The sequence below is a fragment of the Scaptodrosophila lebanonensis genome, unplaced genomic scaffold (assembly GCF_003285725.1).
Source record: "Scaptodrosophila lebanonensis strain 11010-0011.00,11010-0021.00 unplaced genomic scaffold, SlebRS2 tig00000061-arrow-pilon, whole genome shotgun sequence".
Classification (NCBI taxonomy): Eukaryota; Metazoa; Arthropoda; class Insecta; order Diptera; family Drosophilidae; genus Scaptodrosophila; species Scaptodrosophila lebanonensis.
In genome coordinates, this window is record NW_022060554.1 from 4,831,778 (window position 1) to 4,854,836 (window position 23,059).

General features: G+C 40.5%; 3 protein-coding genes across 6 annotated transcripts; all 3 read right to left on the reverse strand.

The window, feature by feature from the left end:
• Positions 1-769: 769 nt before the first annotated feature.
• Positions 770-2,442, reverse strand: LOC115624699 (7-methylguanosine phosphate-specific 5'-nucleotidase). 2 transcript variants are annotated; one of them, XM_030519515.1, is made up of 2 exons: positions 2,269-2,442; positions 770-2,089 (listed from the first exon to the last, which is right to left on the reverse strand). In XM_030519515.1, exon 2 carries the CDS (start codon positions 1,969-1,971, stop codon positions 1,000-1,002), a length of 972 nt encoding a protein of 323 aa, XP_030375375.1. In that variant the 5' UTR covers positions 1,972-2,089; positions 2,269-2,442; the 3' UTR covers positions 770-999. The 2 variants fall into 2 exon arrangements, with proteins under 2 accessions (XP_030375375.1, XP_030375374.1); XM_030519514.1 differs by having other exon boundaries at positions 2,231-2,442.
• Positions 2,443-3,960: 1,518 nt separating this feature from the next.
• LOC115624613 lies at positions 3,961-7,374 on the reverse strand. Its single transcript, XM_030519365.1, has 3 exons — positions 7,217-7,374; positions 4,801-5,202; positions 3,961-4,739 (listed from the first exon to the last, which is right to left on the reverse strand). The coding sequence occupies exons 1-3, from the start codon at positions 7,224-7,226 to the stop codon at positions 4,258-4,260; spliced, it is 894 nt and encodes a 297-aa protein (XP_030375225.1). The 5' UTR covers positions 7,227-7,374; the 3' UTR covers positions 3,961-4,257.
• A 4,685-nt stretch (positions 7,375-12,059) lies between these two features.
• On the reverse strand, positions 12,060-22,521 carry LOC115624540. Of its 3 annotated transcripts, none has more exons than XM_030519263.1 (5): positions 22,450-22,521; positions 17,487-19,834; positions 17,266-17,426; positions 12,466-16,661; positions 12,060-12,397 (listed from the first exon to the last, which is right to left on the reverse strand). In XM_030519263.1, the coding sequence occupies exons 2-5, from the start codon at positions 19,831-19,833 to the stop codon at positions 12,211-12,213; spliced, it is 6,891 nt and encodes a 2,296-aa protein (XP_030375123.1). In that variant the 5' UTR covers position 19,834; positions 22,450-22,521; the 3' UTR covers positions 12,060-12,210. The 3 variants fall into 3 exon arrangements, with proteins under 3 accessions (XP_030375123.1, XP_030375124.1, XP_030375122.1); XM_030519264.1 differs by lacking the exon at positions 22,450-22,521 and adding an exon at positions 21,726-21,742; XM_030519262.1 differs by lacking the exon at positions 22,450-22,521 and adding an exon at positions 21,456-21,711.
• Between the last annotated feature and the right edge of the window lie 538 nt (positions 22,522-23,059).

Sequence of the window (23,059 nt, forward strand, 5' to 3'; positions counted from 1 at the left end):
CAGCACTGCTCGCGACAAAGTGCTGCCTTGAACCACTGCCAGGGGTGGTGCCTTCTCAAAATCAACTGAACAAAAAATACCAAACCAAAATATACTCAGTGACAATTATCAACACTAATATTGTTCCAGTGTTGTACGTTACATTTTTGTTTTTTTTTTTTTAAATGGATTTCAGTAAGATTCAATACAAAAAATTGTACATTGTACTGTTCCATATTCTTCCTGGGGGGAGCGGCTTTTTCGTGGGAAATAAATTTAAGCAAACTAATGTGGCTCTAAGTACTACCACGAACCATATAACATACGTCATGTATGAATTAACGAAAACGTTCCAGCAAAAGTGCACACTGATTGATTTTTAAACAAAATCTTTCGTGTCTTGGGAAATCGCTCCACCTAAATACAAAGACCGCTCATTAAAATACATCAAATATATATTGTTTTCTTCCATAAACTACTAATTATGAACAAAACCTAAAATGATTATAATTTATGATTAAATGAATGTATAGAGTGATTTATAAAGATGTTTATTTAAAACCTACCTTTCGATCGCACCCTATTCCCATAAAACTATGTACGTTATACCATATCTACATCATATTTTTTTATTCTACTATGCTTTTATTCTCAAATGCTTTGAGAATTAAATTGATTAAAAGTCATAAATTCAATTGAAACCCTAGGGTACAAATGATATTCATGAAGGTGTTTATACTTGTATAGCTTCCCTATTCTAGAGTGAACAATTTTGTTAAAACCAACTCTCTTTATTTTAATCAGTTTATTCTATCAAATGTGTGTATATTTACACAAGATATACATTTGCAAACATACATATGTTGTTATTATTATCAACAAAAAAGTAATTTAAAATAATGTTATACACTGAGTCACTTTAACTGTACCCCATCGTCATTATAAAACTAGTAGCTTCTCTGCTTTATAGCATTTTACTGCTAATAAGTATTAGCCCGTAGTATGCATGTTTGTACATATTTATGTATGCAGAAGTGTTGCTGAAGCTACACCATTGCCTGCCAAGCGTAATTTGTGCTGCCGTTCGATAAGTGCAAGAAGCGCCCTGGGTACATCCATAGTCTGATCATCGACCAGCACGATGTCAAATGTGTTCATATATTTCTCCATGTTCGCCTCCACATGATCAAATAGAAAGCCAATTTTCATAATGTGCGATGAAGCCGGAACACCAGCAGCCATATCGGCATCACCTATGGAGTCGCCCATCACGATTATGTGATCCCGGTTGTGCACAAGGTCATAGTATTCACTGCCATCTAATACAGCTTCATTCTTGTTGAATGTGTGTATCATGGGCTGCTGAAATCCATCCAGCAAGCCGTCGCGGTACTGCAAAAAGTTGGATACAACCTTTACATTTGGGTACATGAGGTTTGCTTGCCCTAGTAAAGAAATCACTGAATTGCCTAGGCCAGCCGAGAGCACAAGCACTGGTATTTGCAATCGATTCAAATCATCGAACAGTTCGTGTGTACGGTCACGTAGCGCATTTTTGTATTTGCCAGCGATCTGATCAATCTCTGCCTGGTCGAAGGGAAATCCACTGGTCAGTTTGCCACTTTTTGTCCACCACTCAATCATGTACTGCACCTTTTCCTCGGGTGGCATATGCGGGTCGATCTCGATGGGCCGATATTTGTGATATAGTTTGTTCGATTCCTCCTTAAAGCTCACTGGCAGGGATTTGCATGCATTGAAGATGCCAAAGCTTGAGGGCACTGGGCCGCCGTCCTCCGTTCGTTGTTTAGTTATGGTGTAATCAAAATCCGAAACAAGCTGCATGCGCTCTGGTCCGCCTTGTACAAATTCATTAATGATGCGCTCCACTCTTGACGGATCACGCATCTTACAATGACTTTGCGTCAGTGCAACTATATCCTGCCAGTTAACAAAGCCGTCCGTGCTTTCGACCTTTGAGTCGCAACCCATCTTGCAAAATTTTTCCCAAAACAGACGGCGCAGCAATTGGCGATGTATTCGAAGCGCGTGGCCAAGCAACAGTGTGGTGGAATTTTAGTTCTTACTGCTGGGAGCTTTTGAGCAATATCTGCAAATTATTCGAGCAAACATATTAACGGCAAAATCAACTGCATATATGTACATACATATATAAATATATGTATATGTGAATACTAAAGATACATACATACGTATGTGCATATATATTTAATTTTGCTATCGGACTGACCTTGGCAACGATTTGTTTTGCCAATTTTCACTGCCCACCTTAATTCTTCACTTTTATTCCTGTGTGACGATGTCTATAACTATCAGTTATCAGTAGATGTCAATGCGCTAAGCTACCAGCTTTTTGTTTATATTGAATAATAGCAATTACGATAACACAATCGCCGACTCCAAGCGTCCACACAATTGAGCTGTGCAACAAACACCGCTTCTACTTCGGCCTCCCTTTTGACCAATCAACCAAACAGCTGTTGAAACGAATGGCAAGGCGCGCGCTAAATGGAACGCCTGAAAATGAAACACTTGATAGTTTTTGAATCTGCCAGGCGCTGATTGGTTGGTCATTGGTTTGAATCGATAGCGTAATCGCCTTTTGAATTACAAGTCAAATGGTGATATAAACATTTAAATTTATTTAGTTTTGGGAACAATTATATATACACTTACCCTTACTATATGTAAAATCAAGTTTATTACAGGAAAATTCGTGTTTGGCCATGCTCCGCGTGTTGACATTTGGAGCAGCAACAAAGGCCTAGAACTCGCAAATAAATACATATGTATATACATACATACATATGTACATAGTTCAACGAAAAGAACTTGAGTTAAAAGCCTTTGTTAAATATATGTATGTATAAACAAGTGTAAAAGTTTTAATTACTCTGTAACCTATGTACATACACAGCGCGTCAGGCTAGGCCGCCCCTGATTTTAATAGTTTTCGCCAAGGGCGTAGACAGCTTTTACCAAAGGGGGGCCAAAAAATTAATATTTTGATTAAATAATGCACGATACATTTAAAAAATAACTTATGCATATGATCAATGAAAAACTTCAACAAATCCAACTCAGATCCATTTAAAGGCGAAATAGTGCGTCAAAATAATGAGCCGGTGGTCGGCTTTACTTGTATATGGCAACATTTTTTGTAGGAGGGGAACTTTCTTTCATATTGACCTATCATGATGGCACGGCATACGGACACATAATCACTAACAGGGGATATTTGGCAAATTTGATTGAAAAATTCCAAGAATAACGGAAAATAAGAAAATTCTGAAATGTGTATGGCTTCTTAAATTAAAATGTTATGTTTCTAGCTCTTTAGGTCTAGAGTTATACATACATAGGTGATTATACGAACGGCCTTACGGGAAATCCTTTATAGGGAGGAGTTGGTGTACATTAAAGAAATACAGACAGACAGACGGATATTTTCAAATCGACTCTTCTTGTCATACTGATCAAGAATATATATACTACATAGGGTCTGCCACGCCTCCTTCTTTGTGTGTTATATAACTAATATACCCTTTTACTCTTTGGGTACAGGGTATAAAAAAACACAAACGTCCGTCGTCATCTCTCGGACATAGAAGAATGTGCGTACCAAGCTTGGATGCTCAGGTCCCATACTTCCTGAGATCCTTGGGTTCATATAGAGAGACATGGTGATCAGGAATATATATACTTTCTAGGGTCTACCACAAACCTAATACACTCTTGCACTTTTCGGGTACAGAGTATAAAAACCATAGTGCGTCGATGGTTTTTGTTGTAGACGTGCGAAGAACCGTAAGCTATCTGCAAGAGCTTGTAGACCAGCACAGTCATTGATTAAGGATTAAATTATATACATATATACTCTAGTATTTGGTGTGTGTTTTTATGTTTTATTTTTGCCTACAGTACAGTAAGAGATTGCGAAGAATAAAAGAAATGTTGAAATTTGAGATTCGTTAACAATTATTAAACAATTTAATTGACAATAAATATGTGGTGCATTTTAAAGCTTGTTACATACATACACACGAATATAGCAATTCTAAGTTATCAGCGCGTGCACCATCAGACATCAATGATGTGCACCCATGTTACGGTACTAGTCTTATGTATGTATATGTAAGTGTGTGATCCATTGGTTGCACAGGCGAACTACTAAATACAATTCGAGGGGAAAGCTTCAACTGCTGCACTGTGTACGATAACGCAACTGAAGCGGGCGGTACGTGATTTCATCTCTGCCTAGTTCGAAACGTAGATCTCGAACTCCTTGTAGGATAGTTCCTCACCGCCGTACGGTATGTAGCAGACACCATGCGATGGCTGGACCTTTCCCACCGTGATGGTGCCGTCGTGGGTTGCGCGTCCAATGAACAATGGCTCCCCACTGGCAGTCTCACCCGCGGGCAGTGCGTTGGGTGGAATGTTGCCTGCCTCCACGGGCACCCACTGTCCGCCGCCGGCACAGAGCACCTCGTACTCGCTGTGGCCGTGCTCACCACCTCCCCAAGCTACATAGCAGACACCGTGTGTGGGATGCAGTTTTCCGGGAATAAGGTCACCTTCGTGGCGAGCACGAGCAATGTACAACTGCTCATTGCTGTCGAAGCCTCCCTGCAAGGCATTGGGCGGAACCTCTCCATTGGCCGCGGGAACCCAGCATCCTGGACCACTGCACGTCGGCGGGGCAAAGCCCATGGCTGGTGGCGCTGAGGGTGCGGAGTCTGTAAAAGGGCACGATGTTTAAAAAAACATTCTACGAGTAGCTCTGGCCGATACACTTACCATCCAGCAACCAAGTGCCAGCGGCTCCCCAGCCAGTGCAGATTCCCACGAAATTAACCGGGAACAGTTGACCAGCGTCGTAGGACAAAAAGGCAGCAGCCTCGCCCTCGCGACCAACGGTTATGACGTTGTCGTACCAACGAACCCAGAAACCACGGAACTCACCGGCATTCAAAATGCCAGGTGTTGGCAACTCCACAACATCAGGCTTCTGCCGATCCTTGCGAATTACCGACTTGCTGTTATCCCAACCGCCAAGGAAGATCTCATACATGGGATTACTCTCCTGGGGGCCCGTGGTCAGGGCGATATGGGCATCTTTTGCCGAACGCACCTGGAAGACGAATACTCCCCCACTCGCTGGGAAAAATTGGTATTCCAATTTATCGGGTGTGTTGATTTCTGCAAGAAACAAGGAGATTTTCACGTTAAAAATTGACAATTTTTTTCTAAAATGTATTTTAAACATAACTTCAAAGAACACCTGCTGGTCTTCAATCGACTGTATTTATCAGCACTTCTCACAACATTGGTATTTTTATAAAAAGTTATATTCTACTTAAATAATTCAAGTCAAACTTTATATAAAATATAAAATCATAATTTAAAAATTTTAATATATATTTGAAACGAAAAAAAGGGTGGACAAGTTCAGCTCCCTGTGCAGAAAGAGGTTTGCTTACCCGTAATACAAAATGTTAAGCTTTAGGAAATATACATATTTATTGTTGACGTACTATTCCATTCTAAGACAAGTTACTTAATTTAATAAAAGCTGATTATGATATATATGTATCACATAATATAGATATAAGAATCGTATCTATCTAAACTATTTGAATATAAACAATAAACTAACTATTTTGAAGTGAGAATTTGTTGAAGACCCGCTATGTTCACAAAATATATGCAAATATTAGTTTCTGGAGAAGTCTGGAAGATCTTATTACAACTGTTTGATAAGAGCCGTACTTTTTTATATTCCCCATGTGATGTCGGCAATATTTGTTGACCATTTCTCTATGAATTTGTCGGACTGTACGCAAACATTCCACGTACAGCTGTCACTTGTATCCAACAGATACGCAGAAACACTTTTTATTATTGTGTATTCAGATTGTTTGGCTTATTCTTATTTCGCTCTTTCCGCGGGAAACGGCTCGCCACCGAGCTGCGCATTAAATTCGCATGACATCATTGGTTGCCGCTCATTTCGAAAATGTTCTAGGCACAACCGGCTAGTCCCCTCCTATCTCCCTGACGCGACGCGAGATCACCAGCAACCAAAATACTGAGTTCGCATTTACTGTGAGCTTAGCTTACACAGATGTGGAATACATATATGTACATAGATGCTTTTTAGCAGGCCTCTTTTGAATCAACACTCTAATTACCTATATCCAGAAGTCGTCACATAAATCACACGGATCCCACAAATATTTATACTACATACAGACTCGTAACTGTCTGAACACGCAAATAAAATTGTTTGTTGAAACAATGGAAAACTCGTTAGAGTGGCCTCCATAGACAAACTGGCAGACTTTGAGCAAAAGTGACATCATTAAGCTGCGGAGGAGGTCAACCCTCAGTTGAGTTCACCTCCTTATCGCTTATTGATTGGCTACATAGTTCAAGGTTGTGATGTTTACTTCAATTGTGTGACTCAGTGTTCATCTGCCCCTGCATTGCAAATGACACAAACATTTCGCAGATACAAATGCACTACATTTATGTATGTACCAGAATGTTTAACTATGTAGTGCCATTTAAACATATTCAATAATACTTATAATAATAAACTTTATCGCCAGGCTTTTATTTGTCTGGCAATTAGACGCGATTTTAAAGAAGAGCGCATTAAGTTTTATAAGATTATTTATTCTGTCTGTCAATTCTTAAAAACGTTGATATCAACTGTAACTGTACAGTAAACTAAATCAACAACAACAAAAATGATTAGCGATCGTCATCAATATGTACATATACATATCTATACATATGAGTACACCCACGAATTGGCAAAAACAGATGAACATGAAAACTACGTGAATAATATTCATTTCGGCCATAGATGTACGTTCATGTATTGGTTAGCATAAGGAAAACTAAAAAACATCATAATTAATGTTTGAAAAAAGGAATACAATGGCGCCACGCCCGGCAACAACAATATAGAAATCGAAATAAATAAATAAATTCATGTCAACGTTGACACAATTTACTCTCCGTTTTCCATTTTGGCAAGCAGCCAAAAGTTTTGCTCAAGCCATGTGCCTAATAGTGCCTTTGGTGGAGCGCTGTTCACTTCTTTAGTCGATTTTATATCGTTATTCTACTATCCATTTAACAACCTAGTTAGATGCACACATATGTACATATAGACACAAACACATGCCCACAGTTGAAAACTCACCAATTGTCATTGTTGCTTATTTACTTGCTTCCCACAAGAGACGTGCGAGAATCTAAAAATATCGTTGTTCACTGACTGAGATTCGGATTAGAACTGCGCCATCGAAAACAGCGGCCATCAACCAAAATGTGTAATGAAGTTTGTGCGCTCTCCCCATTCTGCCATAAAGAAGACAAAAAGCTCTGAGAGTCGCGAGTGTGCTTTCAATTAGCGGGACCGCCACCTTATGTTGCTCATGTTGATATGCAATTGGAAAACAAGACTTGTTGTGGCCGTACACCGGGTGATCGCTTTATTCTGTCTAGAGTGGGCTTTATTCAAATGGTATGTATATATATGCATGCATATTCTTGAATAGGTGACTCAGATTTTAAATCATTGTTTATTTTTAGCTATGTTGCACAGCTGGAATTGATTAATGTATTTAACAAATGTTTCAAATCATAACGCAGCACCTTTGTTGTAAATAAGTACTTCTAACCATAATAAGCTTTTAATTAGAAACTAAAATAAATTTTGAATAACTTCAAAACCACTTATTTTCATCATTTTTTTATTGGGTGCAAACAATTGATTTAAAAAATTACTGACGATAGAAATGTTAACGCGATCTGGTGCTGTAGCGCTGTTTTGATCAAGCTACAATTTTTCATTTAAGCCAGTAAGGTTTTAGTATAGTATAGTGTACTAACTTCTACTGTTCTACTTCTATATACTTGTATATAGTACATATATAGAGAAGATTTTAAAAAGTGCAGTTATGCGTAATTTTCTACATACAAAACACAAACTATACATGTGTATGTACACACTAGCATCAAAGTAGATATGTAAACGTATTAGTATGCATAGCAATGATTTTTTGAAACACTCTAACTAGCTGGTAGTAGCAAGCCAATGAGTAAGGTTTTAAAGCTGTCGCTGATGTCACGAATCAGGTCGAAAGCTTTGTGGCTAGGTTGCTTATATCGATACTGCCATTGCGTCACTGTTTTATTCAATGCCGTCATATTATAGTTTTAGCCATTTATTCTATCAGACGTTAACCACGATGCTAAATTCGGTGGAAACATGGTGAATGTTTATTGCAAGCTTTTGTCGTACACTAAATAACTAAACTGGGATAGCGTTTTTAAATCTGGTACCACTAGAATGTACAAATGCACTGTTATTGGGATACTCTCTCTCCTACAACAACTTTGTATAAAAGCATGTACATATAAATTATTAATTTGTTTTGCTGTGAGTTCAAGTTATATTGGAAGCAAACAGTTTCAGAAACACTTCATTGTATCACATAGCTGTCAGATAATTTGATTATTCCCGAGCAAATTTTAAACATACACATATTTTAAACATAAATAGCGGAAGTAATAGAAATACAGTAATCGTAAATAAACTTCTGGATACCAAGTGGGGTTATTATATATGTATTTATATTTTCTGCGATCCTTGCGTTCATACGAACATTTCTATATCGACTCGTATTGTCATGCTGATCAAGAATACATAATACTAGCGTATACGGCTTGCGTTGCTGCGCCACTGAATCGTAGTGCTTTTTAAGCTTTCGGACACCTTCCTCGCTTTTTATGGCTTCGATTAGGTCCTTTACATAAATATTGAATATGCCTTTGGTGATTTGCATGAAAAGCGCAAAAAGACTACTGTTAAACGTTTCTATGGCTCTATATGTGGATACTCTTTCCCACATTTGCCAAAACCGCGACTTCTTTAATAGCACTACTTGTATATGCAGTAAACGACGTGACGTGACAACAAACGGAAGTGAGTTTTGACTTGGAATACAAATTGGAAACCTCTGCCAATTGGAAAGGACTTTTTTTTTGAATTTTTTTTCAGTTCAGTAGGCTTTAAAAAAATATAAGTGTATTATTCAAGTTATATAATTAGAAAATCTGTACTCGTTGTTTTTTTTACCCTGACCCAAGTGTGAAAGAGTATGCTAGTTTTGTGCGAATGTATGTAACACATAGAAGGATGAGAGGACGAGTAGATACAGCCTTGCCCGTCTGTCTGTACGAACGCAAGGATTTCAGAAAGTATAAGAGCTAGATTCTCCTAAGTGCGAGAAAGTACGAGTTTGAGTTTTTTTTTTCGATGCACCCCCACTCCCCCGCTATTCGTGTTTTTCCCATTACTCCCATAACTCTTGGAATTTAGAATAATAAGTATTAGGTAATTACATCCAGTTAGTGCTTATGTGTCCGTATGCCAAGTTCCATGATAGGTTAATTCTGAAGAAAGTTATAGCCATAAGTAAAATCGCTGCTCATGCGCTGCCTGCAGCTCTGTCGGCAGCGCTGCCCGCAGCTGTTGTTGTTGTTGCTGCTTGGGTTCAACTTTGTGGTGCATACATACACGCATATAAACACGCATAGACACGATGATGTAAATGTATGCTGTTGAAACTGTACATGAACATGTCTCCACTTTTGTATATATGTATTGAATAAATTGTATTTAATTTAATTAAATAATTTAATTAATATCATTTTTTTATTGTCTGACGTGACGTGACAAAAATGTCCTTTGGTAAATTTCTAGGTAGAATTGTTTTTAAAACATTATTTAATGCAAATTTAATTGTAAGATAAAGAGTTTTACCCATTTGTCCGCACCTTTGCCGTGAAAGTTTGCAAAATAATTCCAGTCAAAAACTTTGTAAAAACAAGAGAGAACGCTACAGTCGAGCAAGCCCGACAGTGTAATACCCTGTACCCAGGTAAACTTCCGTCGCTGAGTTATATGCGCCCATAGCAGAAGCAGTTTGGGGGAGGGTTGTACTGGCGAGAATTTGTTTCGCTAATCACTTTTCTTAGAATTAACAGAATTGAATAAAATTTTGATAAACAACAGTAGATAATTATATAAAAATGATGTGTGCAAAGTTTGGTTTAGGTAGCATTTGAAATGTGGACGCTATTGACAAAATTCTGTAGCGGGGGAAGGGGGGGAAAATTAAAAAAAGATCGATTTCTCTCGTCACGCTGATTCAGAATATATATACTTTATGGGGTCGGAGATGCTTCCTTCTGCATGTTACATACTTCACACAAATCTCATATATACCCTGTACCCGTAGGGTATAAAAAAAAATCAGAAGTAAAATCATTTGCGGTGCATCGGAAAAAATGAACAAACTCGTCCTTTCTCGGGCTCAGGAGAATCTGTATACCAAGTTTGGTTATTCTAGAATATATATACTTTGTGGGGTCTACCACGCCTCCTTCTGTGTGTTCTATATACAATCGCACAAAAGTAATATACCCTTATACCCTTTGGGTACAGGGTATAAAAAGATAGGGATGTTTACAAAAACGCCCAAGGTATAAATTAATTCCTGAACAGGATCCTGTTAGTTCAGAATCATCCTCGAAACATTATGTGACTTTAAATATTAACGGAATATTATTCAAAAGTTCCTAGCCAAATAAAAAAAATGACAAATCGGGCGACACCGTGAATAATATCGAAGACACAGTCCATTACCCACAATAATTTTTAAACTCACTACCTTCTGGACAGTCGCCACATGGATTGAACCTACAATTCGGAATTCCAATCATGCTTTTGAAAAATTTAGGCCCTCCGAGCATGCAAAATAAACGATGATGCTGCTTATTAAGGAATTGCATTTAATTGCAGTTAATTAGGTTAACTAGCTCATACACAGAGAATACCGATGAGCCCATTTGATCATTGATTAATTTGGTCATCCCATTTAATTATAATTAAAAAAAAATAAATTATTAAAAAAAATGAATGAATTAATTAATTTAATTAAATTAGAATACATGTTTATGTTCAGTTTTAACAGCATACATTTACATCACGTACCTATGCGTGTACCTATGCAGCACAAAGTTGAACCAAAGCAGCAACAACAACAACAGCTGCGGGCAGCGCTGCCGACAGAGCTGCAGGCAGCGCATTGGCAGCGATTTTACTTATGGCTATAACTTTCTTCACAATTGACCTATCATGATGAAATTTGGCACACGGACACATTAGTACTAACTGAATGTACCTACCAAAATTGATTTCAAAATTCCGAGAATTACGGAAGTTATAAGAAAAAACACGAATTGCGGGGGAGTGGAGGGGTGCATCAGAAAAAAAAACACAAACTCGTCCTTTCTCGGACTTAGGAGAACCTGGATACCAAGTTTGGTTATTCTAGCTCTTATACTTTCCGAGATCCTTGCGTTCCTACAGACGGACGGACGGACATGGCTATATCGACTCGTCTTCTCATCTTGATCAAGAATATATATACTTTGTGGGGTCTGCCACGCCTCCTTCTGTGTGTTACATACATGCGCACAAAACTAGTATAGCCTTTCACCCTTTGGGTACAGGCTATAATAAAAAGAACTAAAATAAAAATAAATACCCGTGCGAAGCATGGACGCTAGTATTTAAATAATTTTACTAATTAATTAATAATTTTACTGGGTACAAGGTATAAATATAAACCACGTAAGTATATGGAGTCGTTCAGTTTCAATAGAATACTTTTACACATGGTGTCTATGTGTTGAGCCAAGTAGCAACAACAACAACGAGCTGCCGGCTTCTTTAAAATGGGCGTTTTATTTAAGAGATAATTTCACTTCTTCCACTGATTTGTATAATGTACGAGTACAGATCTTAAAGAATTGATTGATATTGGCGGTCGAAACCATCAAAACGTCTTTTGTCTTGCAAATTTTTTTTTTTTAATTGATACAATCAGAAACAATTTAGCCCTGTATCTCACGAAACATTTATTAAATTATACAAGGAATGAATATTTTACAGTTAAAGATCTATTAAACATTGTATGGAGTGTTATTAGAATACTTAGAACTTACATTTTTAACATATTTAATATGCATAGATTTTTTCCTTGTGCTTAACTTTTTAAATAAACCAAAAAAAAAACCTGTCTTATAAAAAGGAAAGCTTATGATTGTGTTGTGTGTTCAAATTTAATCCTCGATTAATATGGCAGTCTCAGCGCAAGATTTATTTGGCTCACTGACTGAGCTCAACTTTATGGATCCGACGCTGCTATTTCCTGGCATGGCAGGTTTTGGCTTTTGTGTGGCTGAACTTAATTCGAATTTCCATTTAGCGGGTAAATGGGATTTGTATTTTTCCTCTTTAACTAGTCGACTGAAAAATAAAAAATTATAAAAGGTATAAGAAAAACTACAATTGAGAGGAATAATAGGATATCTTACCTATTGAGAAAATTACTAGCCGCCCCGATGTCTTTCAGAGTTAACACGCCCATATTGGGCAATTTCAACATAAGCTCCGTGCCGGCCAGCTTAACACGAAAGCGTGGTAGTCCCTCAGCCACCAGAAACCCATAGGTAGGCCTTTCTGGCTTAGATAGGGCAGGTGTATAACGTGGTGGCAAGGGTTGGTCGGAGTTTGCTCCACTCTTAGAAGAAATTTTTGGCAAAATTTTTCTAGCCGGTGCCGATCTTCGAGGGGCTGGTGACGATTTAATGGTATTTCCACTGACAGTACTGCTGACGGCAGCAGAATTGTTTTCAGTTTGCGACTTTTTTGGCTCACTGCGTCGCGGCTGCTCATTCGGCGTGGTATTTAAAGCTCGCAGATTGGCTGGTAATGATTTACGGTCCACCTTAGGTGCAGCCACAGTGCTTCTGTTAATAGTGGTTGATACTTCCTTAGCGATTGTGGGTCCACTTAAGATCGTCGCTTTTGTTAAAGGATTTGATAGTTTTGAAACGGCGCTGGCGCTTCGGTTGGGAGCCGCGGTAATGGCAATTGTCTTTATTGTGAGTGGTTCGCTAGTACTGGAATTCATGACTGGTGATGATGAAGGCTTGGGAATACCGGTAGCAGTTCGCTTAGTTGCAGTTGCGGCGGGTCCAATAACAGCTCCAGCTTGACCTACTGAGTTTAAAGAGCTCTCTGTGGCTAAGTTAGCTAATCCTTCCTTGGGGTTAGTATTGCGATGGGAAATCTTAGTAATGGTAATACCGGTATTAGCACCACCTAATTTTACAGAGGGTGTAATGTTTTTTGGTCCGAGCAATTGCTGCAACGATGTATTAATTTTATGTGCGGTATGCACAGAAATACGACTTATTTTAGGTGGTGGCGGTTGAGCGGTTCCCAAGGGTAATGCTCCTATTGTCGTCGTTGCCGGCGGTGATGCCGTTTGTGTAAGTTGCACGTGCGGCGTTATAAATTGTGGCACAGACGTCTGAGCGATAGGAGCCACAGGGTTTGTTGTTATCTTAGCAGGAACAGACGAAATAAAGGGCATAAAACCGCCAGATAAATCCTTGGATTGTAACGCCATAGTTCCAGCAGCTGTTATGCTTTGCGCGTTGCTATCTAATGCCTGGGGCGTAATCTGTAGGTTTCCATTGCTATTATTGGTTTGTATAGTGAAGCTGATGCGTTGCGGCCTAAGGACTGTCGGGTCTACAATTTGTTGGACAAGTTGTTCTGTTGGCTTTGCAGCAGCATTGGGATGCCCCTCATTTTTATCTGTCAGCTCCTCTTTCGTCTCCTCTTTCTCATCATCATCGTCATCAATAATCACACAATCATCGTCATCTTCAGTGTCATCACAATGCGAAACTTGCTTATTTGCAAAATTATCTGCTTCAGGCTGCGTCTGTTTCTGATACTCCCATTGTGGCGCACTCTCCATGTCAATTTCAAAGTGCACCTGTCCTTTGATGTACAGAACCCAAAAGGCCATGGTCCGTCGGTTTGGCTGTACCGGAATGCCGTGCAGTCTCTGATAAACCTCTCTTAGCATCATCTTGCCATCGACACTCTGGAGCAGTACCAACACTGGTGGCGGCATGTCTGTCCGCAGAGGTCCGAAGTAGATCTTGCGTTGCGACGTGGGCGTCACAAAAGCATCGTATGGGGCACTTTGGAAGAACTGCAACTTGACCACCTTGACCTTCTCTGCTGCCACTCGTATCACGTTGTGTATGCGATCCAGAGATATCATGTCCTTAAAGGCGGGCACGAAAATGTGCGAGAAATCATCGAAAAGATCAAGCACTACCCAGCGATGATCCCTAGAAAGCAATTCGGGTAGTTGCAATTCATCCACATCTGCAGGCAAAACTTTGCGAAACTCGATGTTAGTCCTTATATTGGAGGCAACATCCTTATCCTTTGAAATACCAGAGACGGACGTGGGGGCGGATGTCGAAAGAGTTGCGGTAGTAGATGAGGCCGAAGTTGATGGCAACTGGCTGGGCAGAACGACGGTTGGGCGAGCTGTGGGTGATGGACTTGTTTGTGGAACTTGCTGACTGGCAGCTGATTGGGATGGCAGTGGAACTGAAGGCACTGCTGTCGCAGGAGCAGGTGGTGGACTGAGTATACTGGTAGGAGCCTCCGAAGGCATATCATGACTCTCGCTTCCACTAGTCGCCAGCTGCTTGCGCTGATGCTCTCGCATGCGCTGTTTCACCATCAATGTGCACAAAACATTAATTTTTTTTGTTAGCAATGGATGTGTTTGTGGTGTAGGTTTGGTGCATGCATTTCCGGCCATGTGCCGCAAGAAGCCTTTGACCAACCAGTATTGCTGCCTACCCTGCATCACAACCGCCAAACGGCGTGTGTTCTCATTGCGCTTGCGCTGTATTAGCATGCGTGCCATCAGTGGCAGTTGGCGCTGTTCCAGCGCGAATATATTGACCACTCCCAGTGCTCCACACACCGAGGGCATCATGTTGGTAGTGGTTGCAGCCAAAAAGTTATAGTTCTTCATTTTCACATCCCAAATGAATACCAAGTCAGATTCAAAGGCAGCCAGGAAATTTGTCCACTTAATAATGCATAATATCTCCTCATTGGGTGTCGGTATAATTTTGGACTCACGTTGCAGGGCCATATCAATGTCCTGCATTTTTTTACTGACCAACGCATTCATGTTTTTAACTACCTCGTAGAAAGAACGGAAGTTTGAGTCCTGCCCCATAATTGAACTGCCAGAGGCGCTGCCATCATTGCTGACCATATCCACCGGTAACTGCATGTCCGAGCCTATCAGTTCAATGTTACTGCTGTTACTTGAGGCGGCGGCGGAGGAGGCACTGTTGAGTGAGTAGCAGGCTGAGATGCGTGGCACCTGTATGTCAACCAATTCAGAGGCGGCTGAAGCAGAATTTTGTGATGACATCTCCGGCAATGCATCAAAATCTGCATCATCCTTTGACAACGGCTCATTTATCAATTTAATGCGCTTGGCATTTCCAACTTCATGACTACGGCGTCGAACTTTTTCCTTGCTGCTACCGGTAGAGCTGCGCTTTCTGCTACTACTACTGCTGCTTGCGGTGTTCGGTTGCTTTTGTTCTCGTCCGTCATCGGAGTCATCGCGCACCTCAATGATAGGAGAAGGCAGCTCCAACTCGCGTTGTTTGTGTACCTCATACTGCATCTCCAATCGTCGCTGCTGGTCCAGCTCAGCGCGGTAAAAGCGTACTGCACCATTAACGCGCTGATTGAGCAGATGCTCCGTGTTGGCATTTTCCTGGCGTGCAATCTGCTGAAGCACTATTGGGGCCGCCTCGCGATTAAGGCGCATATAGCAATTGCGAGGTACCACCACGGTGCGACGAGAAAGATCCGGCCGCGCCTTGAAGTAATTACTGAGTATTTCCAGCTCTGGTTGACGTCTGGTTGGCATTCTGTTGACATCGGGCTGAGGCCAGAGTTGCACCTTGGCCGCCTCCTTTGCTGGAGCGGCAGCCGGTGCAGCTGTAGTTTGTCTGCCTTCCTTGTGCTCCTTGCGCGATTTTGTTTTAGATGATGTGGAAGGCTGCTCCTCTGCCATACGCTCAAATGAATAATGGGCGCGCGTAGCTATTTCTGGAGCAAAGTGCGCAATGGTTGTGTTTTCCGGCTCCTTTTCAATCACCATGGGCTTGCCTTCCACAGATTCGGCGCCACAAAAGCATTTATACAGCTCATGCGTCATGCAGAACGTGGCTAAATTGGAGACATCCGAAAGTCGACGCAATGACACAAAGCAATGCTTCATATTTTCCATGTCCGTATCCTTTACCTTGCAGGGCTCAGTCAACGCGGATACGTGCGCATACGATGTAGATTGCGAATGTGGTTGGGAGGCGCTGGTTGACTCTATGTTGACCACACTACGTTTCACGGTCTCGCTCTTATTATCACGTTTCGGTGGTGTGATACGTACGTGCGAATCATCTTCCGTTTCAGCAAAGTCCTCGTAGCGTTTGGGAGCTTTTGTGCATCGTCGTTTTTTATCGCATTGTGATTCGTTTATTAGCAGCGTTTCGTTCTCGGTCAGTACCAGAGTTGACGTAAATTCCTTCTCCATTTTAGCGAGCCGCGCTGTTGCTTTCCGACGCAAATTAAAGGCGTCTTCATTGGAGATGCCACGGCCCTGAGGAATGATAAAACATTAATAATACGACATGTTAAACAGAACTAGACACGACTGATAAATCAAGTAATGCAATTGTAAAGCAAGAAAGAAATTTTTGAGTCGACGAGCATTTGTGTGTTCGGGCAAGAGTCTTTCAGTATGTTATAAGCATTCGTACAAAACTAGTATACCCTTTCTGTACAGGTTATAAAAATACTCGCTTTTGAATCAATTTCTTTTTATCTCCCAGTCACCATCAACAACCCAGGTTTCCTTTATTTGTGACTACCGATTTCGTACTGTACATCAATATTGTGCCTGTGTGTCTATGCGTGACTATGTGTTCAAAAATCACTAATAGCAGGTCTCCCCTGGGGCTGCATCAGAATGCCATGTTTGTTTCGTACGGACAGGCAGACTTGGCAATATTGCTTCATCTTGTCATCCTGATCAAGAATAGAAGTATATATACTTTGTGGGCCTGCCGTGCCTCCTTCTGTGTTACATACAAAACTAGTATACCCTTTTACACTTTGGCTACAGGGTATAAGAAAATTCTTCTAAGAAAACTTAGAGTCATGCCCATAAATTGTTATTTATATAGCATTCGAGTATTTCTTACATCAGTTTCCACACGCATGACCCGCGTCAGCTCGGCCCCTTTGCAGCTGCACTCCAAGACACAGTCAGCTCTCCCGCAATGCTCACGCAATGGCAGCTCCCCAACCAGACTCTCGCACACGCAGCCGAGCTGGCAGTAATCCTTGCAGCAGGGCTTTTTTGCTGTTCATCAAGTGAAATATAATTAAAAATCATAAAGAGGTAAGAGAATGTATTACATACTGCTGTTAGATTTGGAAGCTGTATCAATGATGGTTGCATTAAGGCGCCTAAGCTCCAGACGCAAACGGTGTTGCTTACTATATGGCGGACGGCCAGTCGTCTTGCACATCTTGGGCTTAGCAAAGGTCTTGGCGTCATCTTCATCCTTCAAAGATGTTTCCATACCGGCAGGCAGCACGTCCAGACCGTCTGGATCTTCTGTGATAAACGAATTCTCACTACAGCTTATGGCAACTGTGTTGATCATGTCGCTGATCATTTCTGCACAGGCCAACTCATCCGATGTTGGTTCTGAAGACATTGCTCGTCTAAAATCAAACTGCAGCAATTTTTCCTCTGACTCGGTAAAGGATGCATCCAGCTGCTCGGAACGATCGACAACGCGCCGTACCAGAATGTGATTGCGATCGTTCAGGTACGGTATGACAAACGTAAAACTCTTGCGGCGACCATCCGGTGTCTTGGCTGCGTGCGCCTCTGCGTCCCGCACGGTTGAGGACTGCTGCAGTGTAGATACGCTGAACTCGGCCCACTCACGCGTGATGTCATGGTGTGGCAAAATGTACTGCAAATACCGTTTCGCAATCTCGTCTAGTTGCCGACCCAGCTGTGGCTTCACCTCCAGCTCCACCGTGGGCATGCTAACAACAGCCATGCTGCCGCCGGCGAGCAGTAATGCGGCCGTATCGTCATCTAGCGGTTTTTGAAAAGGCTTCTGTGAGAGCGGACAGGGGCGGAAGATAGCCGGTAATGGATACTGATTGAGTTTAGCTTTACGCTCTTTGGTTTTGATTATTTTAAGATCGCGCCATATGGCCGCATCCAAGCATAGTGATCCACAGCGTAGCGTAGATGCCTCCTCATTCGTCAGTTTGCTGCGATATGGACGTTTTTCCCGCCTGGCATTGTTGCCCAGCGCACCGGGTAGCTTGATATCCTCGCCGTCCACGTTAATAACTTGATAGTAATATCTATTGTGTTCAGTGCCCACATAACTGGCAGCTTGCCAACCTGCTCTTGTGAAGGGCATCTGTGTGTGAGGCCCCTGCAACATGAGCATCGAAGCGGATTTGACCTTCAGATTGCGTTGCTTGCGCTGTAGCTCGCGATAGATGTTAGCTTCATTATTGATGATCGCCATCTTGTGGTTTTTGGAGAAGCGCTGCAAATACTGACGACGCTCAGCGACTGTGCGCAATTTTTGTAAGCTCTCCGGCACCGCAGGCATATCCATGTGGGGTGGTGTGCTGCCCTGTGTTACAAGGCCATCACGCGCCTTTGGCTCCAGTAGCCAGTCTTTGTCAGCCTTAAACCTAAGGGGCGTTGCGGGAGTTTTACTGATGTTGTTCTTGCGCATGTATTCCTCCAGCGAGTCGCTGACGAAAGCCGCGTTGCCAGCACGGGTTTTGCAGTTTTGTGGTACCAGTGGCGTCAGCAGCATTCCCGGTTGATGACTGCTTTCGTCGAAGCCAAGGAAATCATCGCCAGAGTCTTCGGTGGTAATCGGCACAGGTGATTCCAACGCTGATGGTGTTTCAATGTTGGGCACGGACAAAAAATTTGATTCTTTCGCAAAGTTCTTAACACGCACTTTACTAATGAGCATGTCAAGAAACTTGCTGCCGCCGGCTCCTTTATCAGGTGTGGACGTATTGGTTTGATTAGAGTCCTTGCTTGGACTTGGCTCAAAAGGACAGTCGTTAGCAATTTCCATGGCAGCGTCCGTGCAGGCGACGGCTAATTCGGACTCGGTTTCCATTGGTTCAATTGCTTCATCCTCAAGCTGCTGGACTTCCACTTCTGGAATTACAATCTTCGGTCCAGCTTCTTCCTTTTTTGGTTCCTCCTCAGCCGAATCCTCTTTAAGTTGCACATTTTTATTGGCATCTTCAATCAACAACAGTCCACGTTTGCTGCTCTTGAGCAACTCCAGCTGCTCTTTCATTTGCTTTGAAAGATCCCCCGTGCCCAACGGACAATATTCTGGTTGTACAACATCATAAATCTCCGTTTCTTCATACTCTTTTATTTGCCCCATGGCTTTATAGTATTTTACAACCCGCTGAGACCAACACTTAACGTTCTGTTTTCGCTTTTTAATCATGCGCTTTAAACGCGGATCAAAAAGCAAAAGGCGGACGCGCTGTATGATCACAACACGATTGTTGCGTTTCCGCCATGCATAACGACGGATTACGCAATGCGGATTTAGAGCGTAAATCAGAAATCGCTTAATATTCCAGAAATTGCGATTTAGGAAATAGTTGGAGACAGGATATGTTCGCTTAATGTGACGAAATTTACATTTATCTTTTCCCTTCAATATGATGGTCAGTTCCTGTGACATGCTGCAATAGAGTTGAATACAAGATTATAAGTTGTTACTACATACATACATACACACACATATATACCATACATATCTATAGAAGAGCAAAAACCACTTCATTTTTCAAAATTTTTCCGCCCAAACCAATCGAAAGTAGGAAAAATAGCAATTATGGCACGCAACTCTATTTAAGGTATTACAATGATGATGTTACTCCAAAAAATTATAATCTTTCTATTATTTTGAAGCTATTTAGTTTACCAACATAAAGTACACTCTTCATATTTTTTATTATTATTCAAACCAAGTGGAAAAGTCAAAATCGGTTGCCCCTACTTTGAAATACTCTGTACCTATGCGCAGAAAATTGTAATAAAAACACAAAAAAATTTTTTTCTCTCCTTCGGGATTTGAACTCACTGCACATTTAAATTGGGATTGCGACTTTTCGGGCTTATTGCTATAACTTTCTTTACAGTAAGCCTATCACAATCAAACTTGACATACGGGCACATAAACACTAACCAGAAGTAATTTTATTAAACAATTTTCAGAATTAAAGGAGTGGGGGGAATGGGGAAACTTTCGAGACACGTTTGTACTGCGTGCAAAGGAATAAAAGGTGTCTCTAGCTCTTATAGTCTCTGAGATCGACATAGGTGTTTATACGAACAAATTTATGGAAAATCACCAATAACGGAGGAAAGGGGCGTACATCAGAAAAAACGAGTAGAAAAGCTAAAGTGGGTGGTCTCGACTTTTAAATACTCTGTTCATACAAATGTGTAGAACAATTATAGAAATTTAAGAAATTAAAAAAATATTTACCACCCTTGGTATTCGAACTCATGTAAAGGGTGTATAATTAGACATTAACATAGGAATTGTGTTTATGTGAGTGTACGCATGCCTATGCGTGTCTATTCGTGTCTGTGTCAGCATGCATGCAAGAATATACAATATACTTTCTGGGGTCTACCACGCCTCCTTTTAATGTGTAACATATATTTACACGAAACTAGTATACTCTTTATAAAAAAAAAAGCATACTGCGTACTCGTATAAGGCTCCTATGTACAGAATTTGGTCTCTCTAGCGCTAAAACACTCTGACATCTAGGTTTTTATACGGACAGCAAGATAGGGTTTTATCGACTCGCCTTGTCATGTTGATAAAGAATATACATACATATATACTTTGTGAGTTCTACCACATCTTCTAGGGCCTCTTTTCCACTTTGCATAAACCTATTATACTACAAAAGAGACCACGTGATCTACGCGCAGTGCGGCCAAGCAACCATTATTTCCGCTAAATGGGTAGTACTGGCACATTGATAGATACATACACAAATCACCGTTTTACGAAATCTCTCGGGTAAACTTCACGCAAGGCAAAGTTTTGTAACACGTCCACATACGACTACCACTATACAAGAACCCCACATTCAACGGTAGTACTTATAAATACATACATATGCACATACATAGACACAAACCATCTGCACGTAATTAAAAAAAAAATGCATTAAATGATAGCAATACGCTAGTTTTATACAACTACGTACGGCAAATGGGCAAACATTTCAGACCTACATACATAGTAGCTGTCGAGTTTTCAGCAGTTTTTGTAAATGTTACCTGGATTCTGCACGAATAACAAATAGCCAAAGACAACACACACAGGCACTAAACAAGGCGGCCGCGGCAAAGTAACAACAACGACGTCAAAACGACGACCTGCATGCACCCATTAAAACATTTTGCACAAGGTTTTCCTTCGTGTTTTCACCACTTAAAAATATCATATAGATACAAATAAGTATAGGAATTGCGCATGTGCTCCTTAAATATTTTAACAAAAACAATTATTTAAAGCTGATCAAAACAAAACGCGTGCAGTTTATTTACGATCACAAACACCGCTCTGCTTTGCCTGCGACCTATGGGCACTTTGCTTGTGTATTGATTCCCATTCCCAACATTCCCATTCTATGAAATGCATGAAAAATGAAACGTGCCGATGACGATGCGTGTGTGTATAAGCTCGTTCATGTGCCCGATACATTTTTCACATACCATTACCGTGAGCGAGATAGAAAATGGACTAGCTGCAGCAGGTACTATTTATTGCCTATGGTTTATCAATATGATAACATTTTAGTATACATTACGGTCACATATCCATGTATGTATGCAAATATGTATGATTATTTCTAAATGAGCTTTCCTTTTTCATTTTACATCTTTGATGCATGAATGGGCGTGCTTCGATCTGCGAAACTAACCTAACTGTTTATTAAGTAAATTTATAAATATATGTATGTATGTATGCATTAATAAAGCGAAAACAAACATACAAAATACTTAATATGCTTCGCTGAAGACTTTAACATATTTAGATCGTTTTTAAATGCAATTTGTCTTTTGGATTTCGTAATAAATCAATAACCTCAAAAATTAAAATGGCGTCAACGGATACATACAGAAACATACGAAAGCCCGATCACGCGCGTCACTCAAAGAACCCTCTGCTGTCAACCCCTTTCACACAAAAGTACCATTAGAGACGAACAGTTTTTAGTTTGAAGCTAAAAATATCCTGCCCTTAAATATTTATCATTAGAATTCTTACCTGCACGCAATTTGGCGAATGAATACTTTACAGCTATGTATATAAAGCTTCAAACTTAAACAAATTTAACACTTTTACAAATTATCTTAGCTAAAGTGACGCAGTTGCTGCCGACGTCTTAAAAGCGCAGTGCATACACACAAGCGTTGACAGTTCACTTATACACATAAATAGATTTTGATAAATTTCAATATGGAGTCGATAACACTGCGCACTACTGAGCGGGACGGTAAACGGTAAGGAATGAAACACAGGGCTGCTTTATTCTAGAAACGTCATGATAATACCACATGTCATGTCCCCAAGAAAAGGATTAGCAAAAACGTGCATTTTTAGCAAATTCTTCTCATAAGTTAAGATAAATATTAAAAATGTTTAACGAAAACAGATTCTTTTAGTTTTAATGTGCGTCATACATATGAATATGACGCGCATGTGCAATTTAAGGAATGTCTAATTTTCGCAATTGTAATTATAATTCACAAACCAAAGGGGATATACTTAAACTTTTAAAACTAATGCATTATTCTTTTTTTCTGCATGGAAGACAAGAAATTTACAAAGGCCATCCATAAACTTTTAATGCGTTTTATTGAATTTAACGCTTAGT

Coding starts and splice junctions, on each gene's coding strand:
- LOC115624540 (XM_030519263.1), bottom strand. CDS start 19,833: ATGTCACAGGAACTGACCATCATATTGAAGGGAAAAGATAAATGTAAA. Junction 17,427..17,486: donor AGCTTCCAAATCTAACAGCA/GTATGTAATACA, acceptor CTTGATGAACAG/CAAAAAAGCCCTGCTGCAAG. Junction 12,398..12,465: donor GCTAGTAATTTTCTCAATAG/GTAAGATATCCT, acceptor TTTATTTTTCAG/TCGACTAGTTAAAGAGGAAA.
- LOC115624699 (XM_030519515.1), bottom strand. CDS start 1,971: ATGGGTTGCGACTCAAAGGTCGAAAGCACGGACGGCTTTGTTAACTGG.
- LOC115624613 (XM_030519365.1), bottom strand. Junction 4,740..4,800: donor TGGCACTTGGTTGCTGGATG/GTAAGTGTATCG, acceptor GCCCTTTTACAG/ACTCCGCACCCTCAGCGCCA.